The sequence below is a fragment of the Ipomoea triloba genome, chromosome 10 (assembly GCF_003576645.1).
Source record: "Ipomoea triloba cultivar NCNSP0323 chromosome 10, ASM357664v1".
Classification (NCBI taxonomy): Eukaryota; Viridiplantae; Streptophyta; class Magnoliopsida; order Solanales; family Convolvulaceae; genus Ipomoea; species Ipomoea triloba.
Window position 1 is genome coordinate 21576704 of NC_044925.1, and position 16977 is coordinate 21593680.

General features: G+C 32.9%; 1 protein-coding gene across 1 annotated transcript; it reads left to right on the forward strand.

Annotated features, from left to right (window-relative positions):
• Positions 1-906: 906 nt before the first annotated feature.
• LOC116032503 (PTI1-like tyrosine-protein kinase At3g15890) lies at positions 907-5496 on the forward strand. The gene is made up of 4 exons (XM_031275093.1): positions 907-1586; positions 1890-2037; positions 4152-4414; positions 4494-5496. Exons 1-4 carry the CDS (start codon positions 1537-1539, stop codon positions 5164-5166), a joined length of 1134 nt encoding a protein of 377 aa, XP_031130953.1. The 5' UTR covers positions 907-1536; the 3' UTR covers positions 5167-5496.
• The last annotated feature ends 11481 nt before the right edge of the window (positions 5497-16977 follow it).

Consider the following 16977-nt stretch of genomic DNA (forward strand, 5'->3'; position numbering starts at 1 on the left):
AAAAAAAAAAAGAAAGATAATTGCGAATCAAGCAGCTCACTTGTTGGCTAGGTAGTCTATTTTTAGGTCTGATTGTTTGGAGTGGCTTTCATACTATTCCCATCATCTGTAATGTGTTATCCTCATATTTGATTTAATGTTGCCGTTTATTTGCAAAAAAAAAAAAAAAAAAAAAGAAGAAAAAAAAAAGAAAAGAAAAAGAAAAGAAGAAAAGAGAGAAGATAACTAGAGACTTGGGTACTTGATAGTGTTACAATTAATGCACTAAGTAACATTTATTGTCATGATGCATGATTAGATATTAAAATTTACTTATTTAATTTAATTTAATATCATAATAACATGTTTAATCGGAGAAATTAGAATTTCACTCCCACATAATTTTGAAGGTAAACAAATTTTACATTGGGTTTAAAGAAATTGCAATTGCATTCCCTCATTTTCAATGAATTAGAATCTCATGTCCGCTTATATGTTTGTTTTTATTTATTTTTATTTAAAAAAGTCATAATTTTACAGAAAAAAAAAAACTATTCATTTTTCTATATTCTTTTATATTACTCTCCCTTCTTCTTTTTTAACATAAAAAAAAATCATTTTATCCAATGACACCCTGAGTAATGAGTTTAAATTTTCTTTTCACCAATAATAAACTTAAAAAAATCATCATGTTTTATAATGTAGCAATGTGCCGATGTTAGATATTCATGATAAGTCCCGCTTTCAATTAGTTCAACCGATCATTTTAAAAATTTTACTTCAATGTGAGAATTCGAAAGCAAGAAGTGAGAACTTAAAAACTGACGTAACAACTCGCGGGTAGTGGGTAATAAATAGACAAGTAGTCCTCAAAATCCGAGGGTTTCTGGCAAAATTTGAACAGTGGTAGTGTAACAAGTTCGAAAATTGAATGAACCATAAACGAGCAATGTCCCCAAGATAAAAGTGGACTTATTACTGGCTGCTGATTCTGCGCTCTGCAAACCCTGCCATCACAATCTCTCTCTTTCTCTCTCCTATCAATTTCAAACTTGGAAAGTAATTAAATATTGAGGGTACCTGGATTCAAGCAAAACACAGAAACAAAAAAGCAGTGTAGAGCAATAGTTTGTGTGTGTATTTGGAATCTCTTTGCTCACCAGCTTGCTCCTAACCTTGTCGGCTCCTATCCCTCTCACTCCCTTTACTCAACCTTTCTCTTCTCCTCTTCCAAAAATTTCTTCGATCGGAAGGTTCAGTTTGGCTGTTACACAAAAAAAGAAACTTTTTTTTTTTTTTTTTTTTTTTGGGTTTGAAAAACTGGGCTGGCAGTTTCATTTTCTCTGACCGGTCTACTTTGACAGTTGTTAGAGAGAGAAAGTTCAAACCTTTACAGAAGGGGAGCGCTCATGGACTGGTTCTTGATGCTGTTTAGGCTGTTGGGGGAAGATGTGTTCTAATCAACAACGCTATTTTCTTTTGTGACAGAAAAACAACAATCAATCTTTTGTTCCATATATCTGTGTAGGGACAGGAAATTTGGGTGTTTTTGTTGTGATGAAGAACATGGTCTTTTCCCCACTATTTTGCTGCCTTAAGGGTTCTGGGTATGACTTTCTATTCTTGGATTTGTGCATTTCCCCCCTTTTCCCCCCTCTTAATTAAACATTATTGTTGATCCTCTATGATTACTTATGTTATTTGGGAATTCAGAAAACCCACTGTTGTATTAACCAGAACATGCTTTATTTCAGAATGGCTGCTTAGATATTGTAGAAAAGTGAGCAATTAGCCCTGTACTTCTTTGCATAGTATACATATGTTATGTTTTCTTTTGGATAAATAAGTTTGGTGGATGCTGAGAATGGAGATGGAAGGAGCCTGTTTATATAGAATGTTGAATTGTACAGGAAGGATGAATCGAAGAAACGGTCAACGTGGAGGGTGTTTTCCCTGAAGGAGTTGCAGTCTGCTACAAACAATTTTAACTATGACAACAAGCTTGGAGAAGGCGGATTCGGTAGTGTTTATTGGGGTCAGCTCTGGGATGGTTCACAAGTTAGTAATGAAAATGTCTTCTCCTATTTATTTTAGTTATTAACTAATTTGAGCTTTGTTCCCTATATATCTATCAAGTTCATGATATCTTGAAATTATAGTGTCTGCTGAGGTAATTGGTAGACAGAAGGGAAATGAAAACAAACCTCATTAGGGATTGTTAATGGACTGCTCGTCAAATCTGGTGTTATTTGAAATTTGATACACAAAGGGAAAACTCTAATTGCTTAACAGAAGGGAAAATGAAAAAGAATCTTATTAGGGATTGTTGACTGGGTAGGGGCCAAATCTGATGTTATTTGAAATTTGATACAGAGTGTTCTTTATTTACCAAATACGGAGGAATTCGGGGAACCATGTAAATAAAATGTTACGTACTAGATTTGACTTGTTAAATTTACTCCAATTTCACTGTCTTAATTATACAATTTACAAGACATTGTTTGGAATACTGGTAGAAACTAGGCAATAGTTCATATCCTGATAAGATTTCCATTGCATTGTTTAGTTTGAATCTCACTTAGATCATCTACTTTGCAAGCACTGCTTAGCTGTCTAGTTTCATAATTATTGTCAAGGGACCTAAAGGACAACAAGCTAGATACACGTCTTTGCAAAGACATCTTTTAGTGTTGTATTTGGATGCGTCTAATTTTCACAATTATCGTGCTTAGTTGTTCTCATTGCTTCCTGTGTGTTTTTCTCGACATCCTTGAAGATCTCATAGGCTCTTGCTTCAAAAATAAGAAAATTTGCTATATGACTGCCACTGGAATTATCAGACTTTAACGTCAAAACCTTCACCCTTTATATATCATGATTAATGAGACGGGATATGATTATTGATATATGTCAATATGTCTGTGTTTGATTACTATTAATGGTTTTAGTAGATTGTATGCTGGATATGCTCATGAATAAATCCAAATTCATTTTTTTTTTTGGTGTGTGTTTACATAAACAAGATTTTGATGTTTTCCCTCAATAACCATATAGAACTTGGCAGAAAGAAAAAAGGATCCTGTCATTGCCTGCTTTCTTATGTAAGTCGTGTCCTTCCCAGTCTGAGTGGAGATAGAACCTAGATCATAGAAAAGGGGGGCTTTTTTCAAGAGATTTTTTACTGGCATCTTATGTGCAAAGTTGAAAAGCAGGACTTTATCAGGATAAAATATTTTTACCCACCCAAGCAGCTTGTAATTTTCAAATCTGACACCTCAACTTTGGAGAGTACTCAATTGGATTTTACTAGTGATTTGGAATCATTATATAGAGGCTGTATATTTGCATTCTATGGAGTCCACTTTCGCCAGGTGGTTTTGTACTTGTGGGCTATAAGGTACGGTCCAGGCAACTAGTTGCAGACCTGGGAATTATGCTTTTCTCCGATCATTTGCTAAACGACAAGATAATAGTTAAAAAGCCTGGTTCACACTTTCACTAGATGAAAATGGACAGGTTGACTAATTGGAATGTTTAAGGGTGGAGGAGTCATAAATCCATTACTTGGTAGGAAGAAGAAGTGTAAACTGATCCTTCTTGAACCACCTCATCAGTTCTCTGAGCTCAAAACGGTGGAAATGATTTAACTCAACCGGCCAAACCAAAAAAGAGAGATGTTTAGTTCTCTCGATGGAATTTCTGTCCCAAAAGAGTGCCAGTAAATGGATGGAACGCTGGGAACTTCAATTCATGCGAAGTTCAAAATTTATTTATCTATTTACTTTTCTTAGGCCATAGCATTGCTGCTACCTTTTTGGTTTTGATCTTATATTTTTTAATGTAAAGTTCAATACGAACAATTTGCTAGAGCCTATTTGCCTGAGACGGCAGTAACGTGTTGTTGCTACTAACAGTAGCAATTTGAAGCAGCTTGCAATTTGTAACTCAAAACAGCCTCTATCTGTCCATGTTTGTAAAACAGCCTATTTTGAGATTTTCAAGTAATTTTCATTTGCAGAATGAAAATTTTCATAATCTATTTTATGCTGTGCGTTTTAGTTTTTGTCCCTGCTATTAAGGCTAGATTAGTTTGACTAATGACCTAATGTACCTTACCACATTACTCTCTTTAAGCAAGGTGGAATCCTTTCTTATGGACATATTTTATGCAGATTGCAGTGAAAAGGCTAAAGGTGTGGAGCAACAAAGCCGAGATGGAATTTGCTGTTGAGGTTGAAATTCTGGCCCGAGTACGGCACAAGAATCTGTTGAATTTACGGGGCTATTGTGCTGAAGGACAAGAGCGTCTAATTGTATATGATTATATGCCCAATCTAAGCTTACTATCACATCTTCACGGGCAGCATTCAACTGAAAGCCTTCTCGATTGGAAGCGGAGAATGAGTATTGCAATTGGTTCTGCAGAGGGGATTGCGTAAGTTTTTATATGTGACATTTTACCTTTATGTTTCGATATATCCGTGTTCACCGAACAAAATGTTGATGTACTCCAGGTATCTTCATCACCATGCAACCCCGCACATTATCCACCGAGACGTTAAAGCAAGCAATGTGTTGCTAGATTCTGATTTCCGAGCTCAAGTTGCTGATTTCGGGTTTGCAAAGTTCATCCCCGATGGCGCGACGCATGTGACCACTAGAGTAAAGGGCACGCTCGGTTATCTTGCCCCGGAATACGCAATGCTAGGGAAGGCATCAGAAAGCTGCGACGTTTTCAGCTTTGGCATTCTTTTACTCGAGCTCGCTAGTGGCAAGAAACCGATCGAGAAGGTGAGTTCAACCATGAAGCGCACGATCACGGACTGGGCCCTACCTTTGGCCTGCGAAAGAAAATTCAGCGAACTCGCGGACCAAAGGCTTAATGGGAACTACGTGGAAGAAGAGCTAAAGAGAGTGATCTACGTGGCACTCGTTTGTGCTCAAAACCAACCCGAGAAGAGACCAACAATGCTCGAGGTGGTCGAGATCCTGAAAGGCGAATCGAAGGAGAAGTTTGCCGCTCTAGAGAGCGATGAACTGTTCAAAAATCCTCAGGCGGGTGGTGGTCACAAAGACGAGTTATCCGGAGCAGAGGACAGTTCAGAGTTCATCTCGGAGGAAAAAGAGGAAAAGGTACCACCAAAACAAGAAATCGAGAGAGTTGAAATTTGTCCCGAAGTGAACTGATTCAACTGCGCCTGATTTTCTTGCCCGCTCGCCCTCTCTTAGGTGACGAGGTATTGTTTCGACATCCACAGAAGGCTGCAGAGTTTACAGCAGCCTGTGGGACTTCATTGCTTGTTGAATTGAAAGGATGATTTGAATGTGTTGTGTGTGTGTGTGTGTGAATATTCTTGTTGTATGTTATTTTTAGTTCTTTTAATCAAAACTTGAAAATGTACAAGTTGTGCTGTGCTGTGCTGTCATTGGATCATCATAGACAAGAGGATTATTGTATCTTTTTAGGGAATTTGGCTTGAAATTAAGGGTGAAAACACATTTGGTATCACAAGCTCACATTTTATAGTAGAGACACAATGACTCTTTTGATATTGTATAAACTAATTAACATATTCGTATAAATGTCTTGTCTTACTAATTTTAAAGGGTAAAACAAGTCGTTAATGTGTTAAATATGTTAATCCAGTAAGACTAAAATTAACGAGTCAACTCGTTAATGACTTAAGACATGTTAAAGTTTAAATAGCAAAGTAATTTTTGTATCTAATTTTGAGCATATTTATAGTTGGTGTGGCACTCTAGCTGTGAAGTTTTAAGATTTTTTCCGCCCTTTTCTTGGATATGCTTGATTTTCTTACTGGGTTAGATTTTCGCCATGTAACATAATTAGTTTATCAATCAATTTTGACTTACTTGATTACTATTAAATGTTTGATTTGATTAAACAATTAATATAAGTGTGATTAATTAATTTTTTATAAGAATTTATTGCTCAAAAATACTAAAATACTAAAATTCAAAAAGTTGCTCAAGCCTTAAAATAATTTTTTATCAACTTTTTGAGAAAATCATTTTACATATAATCAACTATTAGTTAACAGCTAATTTACTAAGCATCTTTCTACAATCAGCTAACGCTATCAATTAGTCAAATTCACTAACTAAACACCTCATTTAAAAATTTTATGTTGTTTGGTTGAGAAGTTGAGACTTTATTTTTTATTGTTTTTTTCCCTGTATTTGCACTGAAGAATTTTATTTAATAAAATTTTATTCACCTTTTTTTTTTTATTTACGAAATAACAACAACAACAATAATAATTGTACCATGACGTTGAAGAAGCCTAAGTTGAATGAGTTGTGGATGAGATCCATAACGTGTGTTATTTTCTCTGTTCAATTTTTTTAAAGAAATATTTATATTTATCATTTTTGTATATAATAACTTTTTCTATATGGTTTCAACATATGTTTAAAAAGTAATATCAACATATTACATAATATGGAGTATAAAAAGTTTTAATAGTAAACAATTTAAGTATATTATCAGCTAAATCATACAAATGTAAGATGAATGGAGAATAAGAAATTATTTAGTAAGATATGACATGCCTAACTGGCTAACTCACTATGCCATGTAAATATTTAGGGTGCGCTTGGTTGACATGTTTAGCTATCAGGAATGGGTATCAAAGTCATTGTTATTGTTTGGTTGACAGGTTTTTAGAACACTACTATGAGTTGTGATTACTCCATTAATTGCAAAACTCATTCCCTAATAAAATAAGGGTTTCATCCCTTCCTCCTCAATTGCTTCCCCAACTATTATAGTCATCCCCACTCCACTATATTACCAAACATGCAAAATACTTTCACCAAAACCCATTACCATTACCAAGTATTTGATACTCATTCCAATTCTGATTCTCATATGCGAACCAAACACACCCTTAGTACATGTTTAAATTGTATTGTATAATATTATGTTTTTATTTAATATTTATTTTTTCTTATAGTGCACTGATATTTGTATTACGGGATGAACTTATTATTTATTAGTGACTTAAACCTTTTTTCTTGAGTCAACACTTTTTGATATATATATGCATGATAAAATAGTTATATTCTATTTTAATAGTATTCATGTCATTGCAACTTGAATATTCAATTTACATGTTATAGCACAACGCTTCTATACATAAGCTTTATTACTAAACCAATTCCAAATTCATCAAAGATTTAAGGCTTGCTTAACAATTAGTGAATAACGAATTCTATTAGCGGTTAACCAATTATGTTAACTTAGCGATAATATTATATATTTTTAGAAAAAATATTTATTAAAAATGACTGTTAACTGATAACATATACAATGACATTTAAAGACATGAATATGCTTTATAATAATAATAATATAATCATTAAGTATATTTAAGAAAAAAATATTATTTACAATTATTATAAAGATAATAATTAAACAACATTTAATTAATAAACTATTTTATTTTCCCACTATTTTTCTTTAAAGATTTTTTTTTTTTTTTTGGGTTTTCGAAAAGAATAGTGGAGATACTATAAATGGATATTTTCAACACCCCACTATAACGATTTGTCTTGGTTAAGTAATTACAAATTAAGTTAAAAAGCTTTAATTACAATGAAAAATAATAATTTTTTTTTTCTGGGGTCATTGTCAATTTGTTATGGACAAAGAAATTTGGTGAAAAAGAAAAAGGAAATGTTTAAAAAAAAAAAAAAGGAAATTGAAGTTGTAAAGTAATGTTGTTAATGAAAGACGTCGCAATCAAAGGCGAACAAATTTCCAGCACGACAGGCGCCTGTCGTCAGAAAAACGCCTCCAACAGGGGACACATGTCTACCAAATCTGACATATTCAACATATTCTTTAATTTGCTTTGGCTTTCAAAATAATTGAGGATATTTGGAATAAAGTTTTTCAAGTACGAATTTTGTGTGGTTAACATGATAGGTTGTTAAATATGACAGTGCTTTTTAACTCATATTTGGGTTAGGAATAAGGTACAAGTTGGTCACTGAACGTAATCTTTAGGTCACTGAACACTCTAAATATATGCAGTTTTCATCTGATAGCAGGTTACTTGGTTACGTGGACAGTATATTGACATTTTAAAATAATTTTTAATAATAAATTATTAAAATTAAAACTAATTTAAAAAATAAAAAAAAAACACACACACACCATAATAATAAAGATAAAATTGTTTTGGAAAAGAAGTTGAGTTTTCGTATAGGTTGCAATGGTATTATTAAAAGGGAGTGGCTGCAGGTGTGTTTTTAAAATTTTTTAATTTTAATAATTTATTATTAAAAATTATTTTAAAATGCCAACTCACCGCCCACGTATGCAAGTAACCTGATGAAATGCATGGTAACCTGCTATCAGGTGAAATTATATACATTTAGAGTGTTCAGTGGCCTAATTACACTTTTTTTTTAGATTCAGTGGCTTAATTGCACTTTTAGGTTACATGGCCAATGCCAAGGACCTTGTGGTCCAGTGGCATCAAACCCTTCCCTTTATATGGGAGGTGGTGGTTTCGAGCCTCTGTGGAGTCTGGATTTTATGACTTTATCTTGATTGTTAGTTGTCAGAATACATATTCCCAATTTTAAATTTGTAATTTTGAGAGGTTAAAATTAAGTAACAAATACTCCGTAATATATATACATGATAAAAAAATATAGGGATAAGGGTCAAATAGACTCTCCAATTATACCTCATTCTGCAATTAGGCCCTTCAACTTCAAAAAGTTTCAATTAGGCCCTCAAACTTGTTATTTTGAAGCAAATAAACTTTCAAACTTATTTATGACCTATAATAGCAAGTCAAATATATTTCCGGCGACCAAATCAGAAAATGAACCACCGGCGCCGGTCGCATCCAGCCAGAGAAAGCTGGTCGCCGTAGAAATGGCGCCAAATCGGTCGCCATCTCCACTGGAGACGGCGATCAACTTGGTTGCCGTCTCCACTCCGGTGGTTTATTTTCTGATTTGGTCGCTGAAATGTGATCGGAGGTTCGTCGGAAATATATTTGACATGCTATTACAGATCATAAATAAGTTCGAGGGTTTATTTGCTCCAAAATAACAAGTTTGAGGGCCTAATTGAAGCTTTTTGAAGTTGAAAGGCCTAATTGCACAATAAGGTATAGTTTGAGGGTCTATTTGACCTTAATCCCAAAAATATATAAAAAAAAAAAAGAAAGGAGGAGAAGAAGGATCGGAGGATTAAGGATACATTTGGTTCACAGAAAGTGGGATTGTTTTAGATAAAACATTATTTATGAGATTGTGTGATATAATATTAACTTGTTTGGTTAAGACTATATTTTAAGGTAGGTAAAAACTTGTGTGAGAGCCTCTTACTGTGAAACGAATCGGGTCAGGTCAAGATGAAAATATAATACTTATAAGCACAAATGTAATACTAATTAGAATAAATTATTTATGACTTATATGAGAAAATGTAATATTTTTACATTTTGATTTAACTGTATTACATTTTTTTTATTCTCAAAAGCATTATATTTTTCCTTATAAGTAACAAGCACTTGCCAACGTTACTTATAAGTGAAAATGTAATACTTTTGAGGGAAAAAACATTTACATAAAATATTTTAATTTTCTAGCGTTTGATTGAAGGTAAGAAAATTATCTTTTTCTACTTGACTAAAAGTTAGAAAATTGTATTTGTTCTGTATGGTTCATTTTACTAAAACTGAACACATTATTTGTTATAACAACAACAACAACAACAACAACAATAATAATAATATGTATGTGGTGGTAGTACAATGGGGGTGGCAGTGATAGTATGATAGTGGGGTGATGGCGGTGGTTGTGGTGGTGCTGGTAGTGGTGGTACGGTGGCAGTGGTGGTGGTGGCGGTGTGATAGTGCGAGTGATGGTGGTGGCGGCGGCGGCGGTGTGGTAGTGGTATTTGTGTTTGTGATACAGGGGTGTGGTAGTGGTTGTGGTGGTGGTAATAATAATAGTCCAGAAACTAATTAAAAAAAAAGTGAAGAAAGAGAGAAAAAAGTTCAAAAAAATATATTCCGACTAAAAAACTAAGAATACATTATTTTCGCCAAATTGGACCTTTTTTGTTGACTAGAATAAATATTTTCCTTTTGACTTCATTTTTCTTGAATACCCAAACACTGAAACATTAAAAAATAACTTTAAAAAATAATTTTATGAGTTTCCAAATCAACCTTTAGTTCAAAATAAATGTTCTTAGTTGTACAATTGTTAAGTTTGGTGAATTGTTTAAAAAGTAAAAATATTTGAATATTCTAAACTGAATGTCTTAGTCAGATAGATAATTACTCCTTACAAAAAGTTGACTACTTTAATTTGTTTTTATTTATTTATTAAATTTGTATGTGGTTTGTGGAACATATAGGTTTGAAGTTTGAACGTACATTATACGTTTGAAAATTGAATACGTGCCACTGGTGCTAGCATGGCTAGTCAATGACTTATACACTTATTATTATTTTTTTGAAAATGACTTATACATAAATAAAATTTATCTATTATATTACATACTCAAATAATAACTGTGAATTTTCATAGGCATAAAAAAATTAAATCATTTTAAATAGAATTTTCTCAAACACAAATTATTAGTTACATTGTAATATCACCTAAAAATTTTGTTATTTTTTACTATTCGATTTATATTGAATAGAAGAAAATAAAGAAATAATAATAATATGAAAACTGTTACAATGTTATATGAAAAAATATGTCGTCCATGTTCAACCATTCAACCTAGCAAGAATTACAATGTTATACAAAAAGAGTTCGAGTTACTTAAATATGAGATCGCTCTTGAACGAGCTCAATTGAAATTTTGTTAACATAGTTTCATCTTGTGGAATACAAATATCAATGCAGTATATATGCAAAGAAAATTATAAATATACCCTGACCACTTATTATTATTATTATTATTTTTAAATGATTTTTTGTACCTATGATATTTTAGATTTTTTTTCTAAATGATATAGATAAGCGTTGCAGAAAGGAGTAAAATAGACATTTTATCATTCTTTTGGCCAAGTTTGAAATTTGGGATGAGCTTTGACGTCATTGATGAGTATTGATGATGAGTTTTTTCTCTATGTGTGTGAATGTACTCATGATTTCCACCGTCGACTCACTAATTTCCTCGTTAAATTGTGGACTTTTAATGGATGAGACAACTGACCTGGAAATTTAAAACTGTTTCATGCTCAAAGCTAAAGGTTAACGTTTGGTTAAGGATGAATGAGTTCTTGCCACACAATCACACCCCAGGTAATCTATACCATCGTCAATACTATGGGAACAATAGTATTGACGATGAGTTGAGTCCCAAGTTCCGATCCATAAATGTCAAAAATTAAATTGTCTTCTGAATTATTAAAGGGCCAGAATACCCTCTTATCAAACCCAAATTTCCACAACTTTTCTGGTAGGCCAACCTGACTTTGAACTCTTTTATTGTAAATTATTCCTTAAATTTCAGTTCAACCCCACATTTAGAAATTATATAGAAGCCTCACAAAACTTTTAGATTTGAAAATTGACCCCTTCTATTGTGCATTATTATGTAATTCTTCTAAAGGAAAATAATCAAATAAGTCACCAAATTATTTAAAGACATTTAATTGCACTCTCAAATAAGAAAAATCTTCATATTAACTCTTGAACGTTAAAAAAAAATGATGCAATTAACTCTTTTTATCATAAGTTATGTGTTATTGAAGGTTATACTAATATGACTTCTACATATAATATTATTTCGCGTATAACAATCTCTGTTGCATGGATGCTACATGTATTATTTTAATCTTTTTAATATTTTATCTACTTAAAAAAAAAAAAGAAGTAGAAAGAGATTGGTTAAGTATAGAAGAACATGGAGAATAGCTAACCTAGACAACTATTCACGACCTATTACTTTCATTAATGTCTCCAAGTAATGGATAGGAAACTTCTTCAATGCATACCAACATTAGACACATTAGTCAAAAGAGTGAACTATATATAAGGTAATTGGCACTTAATCAATTTCTTAGATCTCACATTCCCTTATTTTATTACTAATATTGAGCTTTTGGCATTTTAATCAATTTATCTTATTTTCGTTGTCTTATTTACCTACCTCAATTTTAAACCAAATACAAGAATCTAACATTCCTAGTTATTTAACATTTCAAGCAATCTAATATTTCCTAAGATAATCTAACATTCCGTGAACCAAACGCCCCTTAAGATTTTATCTATTGAATTATCCGATCCTTCTCCGAGCTTAAATTGAATTGTTTAAAACATCTCTCCTTTGAGGAATACCATACACATCTTCATTCAAAGCATCAAGGGACACCTCAAAATCTCTGGCTTGACCCTAGGTGAGATTTTTAAATTGAATTTATTTTATCTGTAAAAGTCATAAATTAAAGTTAATTACATTGTATTTACTTTTTCTTTTTTACACCTACAAATTCTTTTCAAAATTCTATTTATGTTGTATTGATTATTTCTATAAAATATTTTCTCTTTATAATTTTACAACTTTTTTCTCATAATAATTATAAGCAACATTTATTTTGTTGTATAATTTCACTCTCATTTTTGTTTATTGGGTATTTTCGTTCTATTGCATTGTGCATATTTGTAATTACAATATAAGCAAGGGTCACACTTGTGTGAGACTGTCTCACGGATCCTTATTCGTGAGACGTGTCGGGTCGAGTCAAAGCACCATGCAAATGTCATACTTATATGTGCAAATCTCACACTTATATGCTCAAATATAACACTAATCAAAAATACAATTTTTAATTTGTTACTTATAAGAGAAAAAGTAATATATTTTTCATAATAAGTAATGTTGACAAGTGTCTCTCACTTATAAGGGCAAATATAATACTTTTGAGGAAAAATGTAATACTTTTAAATCGAAATGTAAAAGTATTGTATTTTCCCGTAAAAGTATTATATTTACCCTAATAAGTAACAAAAATTTTATTCCTAATTAGTATTACATTTGAGCATATAAGTATGACATTTGTGCATATAAGTGTTACATTTGTATCTTGATCCGACCCGACCCGACTCGTCTCATGGTGAAACGGTCTCACACAAGTTTTTGCCTATAAGCAAAAACCAGTCTTATTCAATAGTCAACACCAAGTGCATACTTTCTTCTTTTTTTTTTTTTTCGCATTTTAATTTCCTGCAAATAATAGAAAATGTTTGTTAGGTTAAATAAGGAAGGGTATGCGTAATTACTAAAATAAATCATTAAAAATTATTGGGTTAAAACAATATTGGCTAATTTCATTAGATGAATGGATCGGACTTACAACATGCATGAACTATACTTAGCTTATTGATTTAGAAATTGAGAGATCACATTTTATAATAAAAAAAGAATTAAGAGATTAAAAAAAATATGATTTTAAAATAATAAATAAATTTAATGATAGTAGTAGCAGCCTTACTTTGGCAACAACTTGCAAAGTTTCATTATGACAACTTCATCAGTAAGATCTTTCACGATATTTGTAAAACAAATGAGTCCGAAGAAAGAGAAGGAGAGAGAAATAAAAACAAAAACACAGACCATTCAAAATGAGCTATTTTCACAATTTTTAAGGCTAAAAAAACATGCATGCGGTGAAATTATACTCCTAGTGAGTCTTTCCCGCGCCTGCTAGAAACGTAGAAAAGGCTGATAACCCCTCTTTCTCTCTTTCCTCTCATCCTCTTTCTTCTTATTAACACATTTAGAACTAACAAAAACTCATGTTTGAATTAAACTCACTATTACAGAAATCGTATATAATGTCGGACATACTACCGGGATTGCTCTTAGGCATCATTTGGGAATATTTAAGAATAACCATTATATTAAATCAATTGTATCAATTTCATAAATTCTAATCATTTCACATAAATGTTAGCCATGTTATATTATATGCTTTTAATATATGCTTTGTAATTAGTGGCTTAGGTTTAGTCTGTGTTTAACTCCAATAACTTAGGAGAGTTTTATGCTAACTCTCGTATAGGAGTTCAGACTTTCCTGTAATTGTTTATTTCAGAAAATATTTCCAAACTCATCTGGTATCAGCGTTAGGTTAGGAACCCTCCATCTTTCTCTCCTCCTTTCGCGTAACCATGAACGGAACCTCAACCGACGGTGCGACCACCCCGTCCGGCCAACCTCCCTCGCCGGCGACTCCATTCTTGGCGACGGCTCACCAGGCGCTTTCCATTAAACTAAACACAGACTAAACCTAAGCCACTAATTACAAAGCATATATTAAAAGCATATAATATAACATGGCTAACAATAAATACTAAAATTATTTATTTCGATATACATTAATCTAGTAATTATAAAACAAGGAAATTACGTTTTCGGTCTCATAATTGTAGGAGTATAATAGATTCAATCTTCTAATTATAAGTGCTTCCAATTTTAATATCCTAATTATCAACATAATGACGTTCCCTCCCCCTTTCCCCTTCCCCTCCCCAATCAAAACGAAACTACCAGAGATTGCTAATTTTTGTCCAAAAACTTACGTTGAGACGAGTTTGGATGGTAGACATCTTTTCTTTGACTCTCTGAATACCTTCGCCAACCCTGCTTCCACCCTTGCATTATTGCAAGAGTTTTCTTGCTGGGGTGGCCTAGTGACATGGGAGAGCAATAACAATCCAACAGGGAATATCTAACGGGGATATCCTGTTTCAAGATGTGAGTCTGATGGGAAGGCGTAATAGAAATCCGTCCTTGCGTGGGGAGTTTTTTTCTAAGACTTTCACAGGTCCGATAAGTATGATGAGTAAAATGGTGATAGTGAAAAGAATGTGTAAATGTCGTTCCTCTGAGGATTAGGGCTATGTCACGTAAAATTCTAGGCACTAAAGATTTGGAATTCACTAGAATCCAAGCAAACTAAGATTGGGGAATGGAAATAAAGGAATGCAAATTAAACAAGGGATAACTATAGGATAAAAGAATAGGTCTAGATTAGGGTTACTGCTATCTTGATGCACTAACAATATCTGAATTAGCGGAAAACAATTAACCAAGGAATTATTGACAATGCACATAAGAATTCAAGTTCAAGCTACTTTCGCAATCAATAAACAAGAATTAGAGTAGGATTGCTCCACTTTCGTGATGCATCAATCCTAACATTTGAAATGCACAAGCATTATATATAAGCCTCCAAATTACCCATATTCTTATAGTAGGAAAATTGGGTTTGAAATTGGTTAAGCTTGAGCCTTTCATCCAACTTTCGTTGCGATAAAAGCCTCTCCAAAGCAAATCAATAAAAGCTGCGCAACAATTACCAACAAGAGGAAATCATAATCCAATTCAAACATAAACCATAGGAGAACAACTCATCCCCTTTATGCAATAATCACAAACCTAGCATCAAGAATAACAATAAGACCCTAATCCAAACCCAAAAGCTAACTACTCACGCATCATAATGGTAAACAAAGCAAATCTATAATAAATAACCATAAACATTGCAAGAAAAACTAAGAAGAAAGTAAATAAGGAAGAGAACTTTACTAATAATGAAGAATAAATCCAACTCCAATATGTGATTCCAAGCTTGGAATTAAATAATCTAATATAAAACTAATCTAAACTATGGTAGGGAAATCTAAAGACAAGAGGGAAAATAATCTAAAACTAATTAGGGTTGGGAACATCCTAAAGTTGCAGAAAATCGTGACTTAAATAAGAGGCAGCGTAGGCCTCACGGCCGTGGGCCTGGCCATGAGGTCTGCGAGTTTTTCTAAATCTTGTTCTTGTTTCTTTCTTCCTTAGGTAATTTCCTTTGCTTCCAAAATTGATCCAAAACATTCCAAAATCCTTTCTTTGCTACTCGTTTTAGGTAGCTGCACCTGTAGACACAAAATATATAAAAAGAATATAAATTTCCTATTAAGAATTAGGTAGTTAATATAAAAAACAACTAAAATAGGGATTGAATAATGGTTCAGAATCAAAGACATCAAGGTACGTCCTCGGAACCTTACCTTTTGGTGCTTGGACGTCATTTGAACTTTCTCGACAACGATCCTAGGCTTTGAAAGCAAGTCAAGCATTCTAATCCCAGTGGATGAGTCAATAGCAGCAGAGTCGATGTAGTTCCAAGTCTTCGATCTCCGAGTGGATTAGGTCCAGGTAGAGAAGAGGTAAGGACAGTCCAGATCTGATCTAATGCACACGGAAAATCAGTCCTTTATACGCAGTCTTCGGATTCCCCTAGCACGTAATCTGTCCCCCCCTCCCCCCCGCCTCCGCCCCCTCTATTTTCCTTTAATAGACAAGCTATTAAGATAAAACTAGCACTTAATTTTTCTTCTCAATTTGTAATTCTAACTCAAGTAACTAGAATGCATAATTTATCTTCAATATGGAGAGAAAGGAAGTATGGGATAGAATGAAAAGACTAGTGTGAATTTACAATTTTAGCCTTGAAAATTAAGTTTTGAGTCGAAAAACCAGAGATCAAGTCTCACAAGCGGTATATATCATATATGGTTCAGTCAGGTTAAAAGGGATGCCCATGTTAAAAAAAAAGGAGAAAAAATTTGAATTGTTAATATGTCTAGATCAACGACATATTAAGTACACAAACGACGCACCTTAAGAAAAAAAATCACATATGCACCTTAAGAAGGAAATTCACACACCTTAAGTTTCAACAACTGACTCACCTTAAAGCAGAAAAACCACACACCTAAAAAAGAAATTCACGCACCTTAAATTTGACCTAAATGCAAAAGGACCAAATTTTCACCATGCGTTTTTTAATCATTGTTAATCCTGAATGTTGATTTAGGCAAGATCACTGACTCAAATTTAACCACACAACTGCACTTGAGACCATCAACCGCATGGGAACCCATATATATATATATATATATATATATATATATATATATATATATATATAT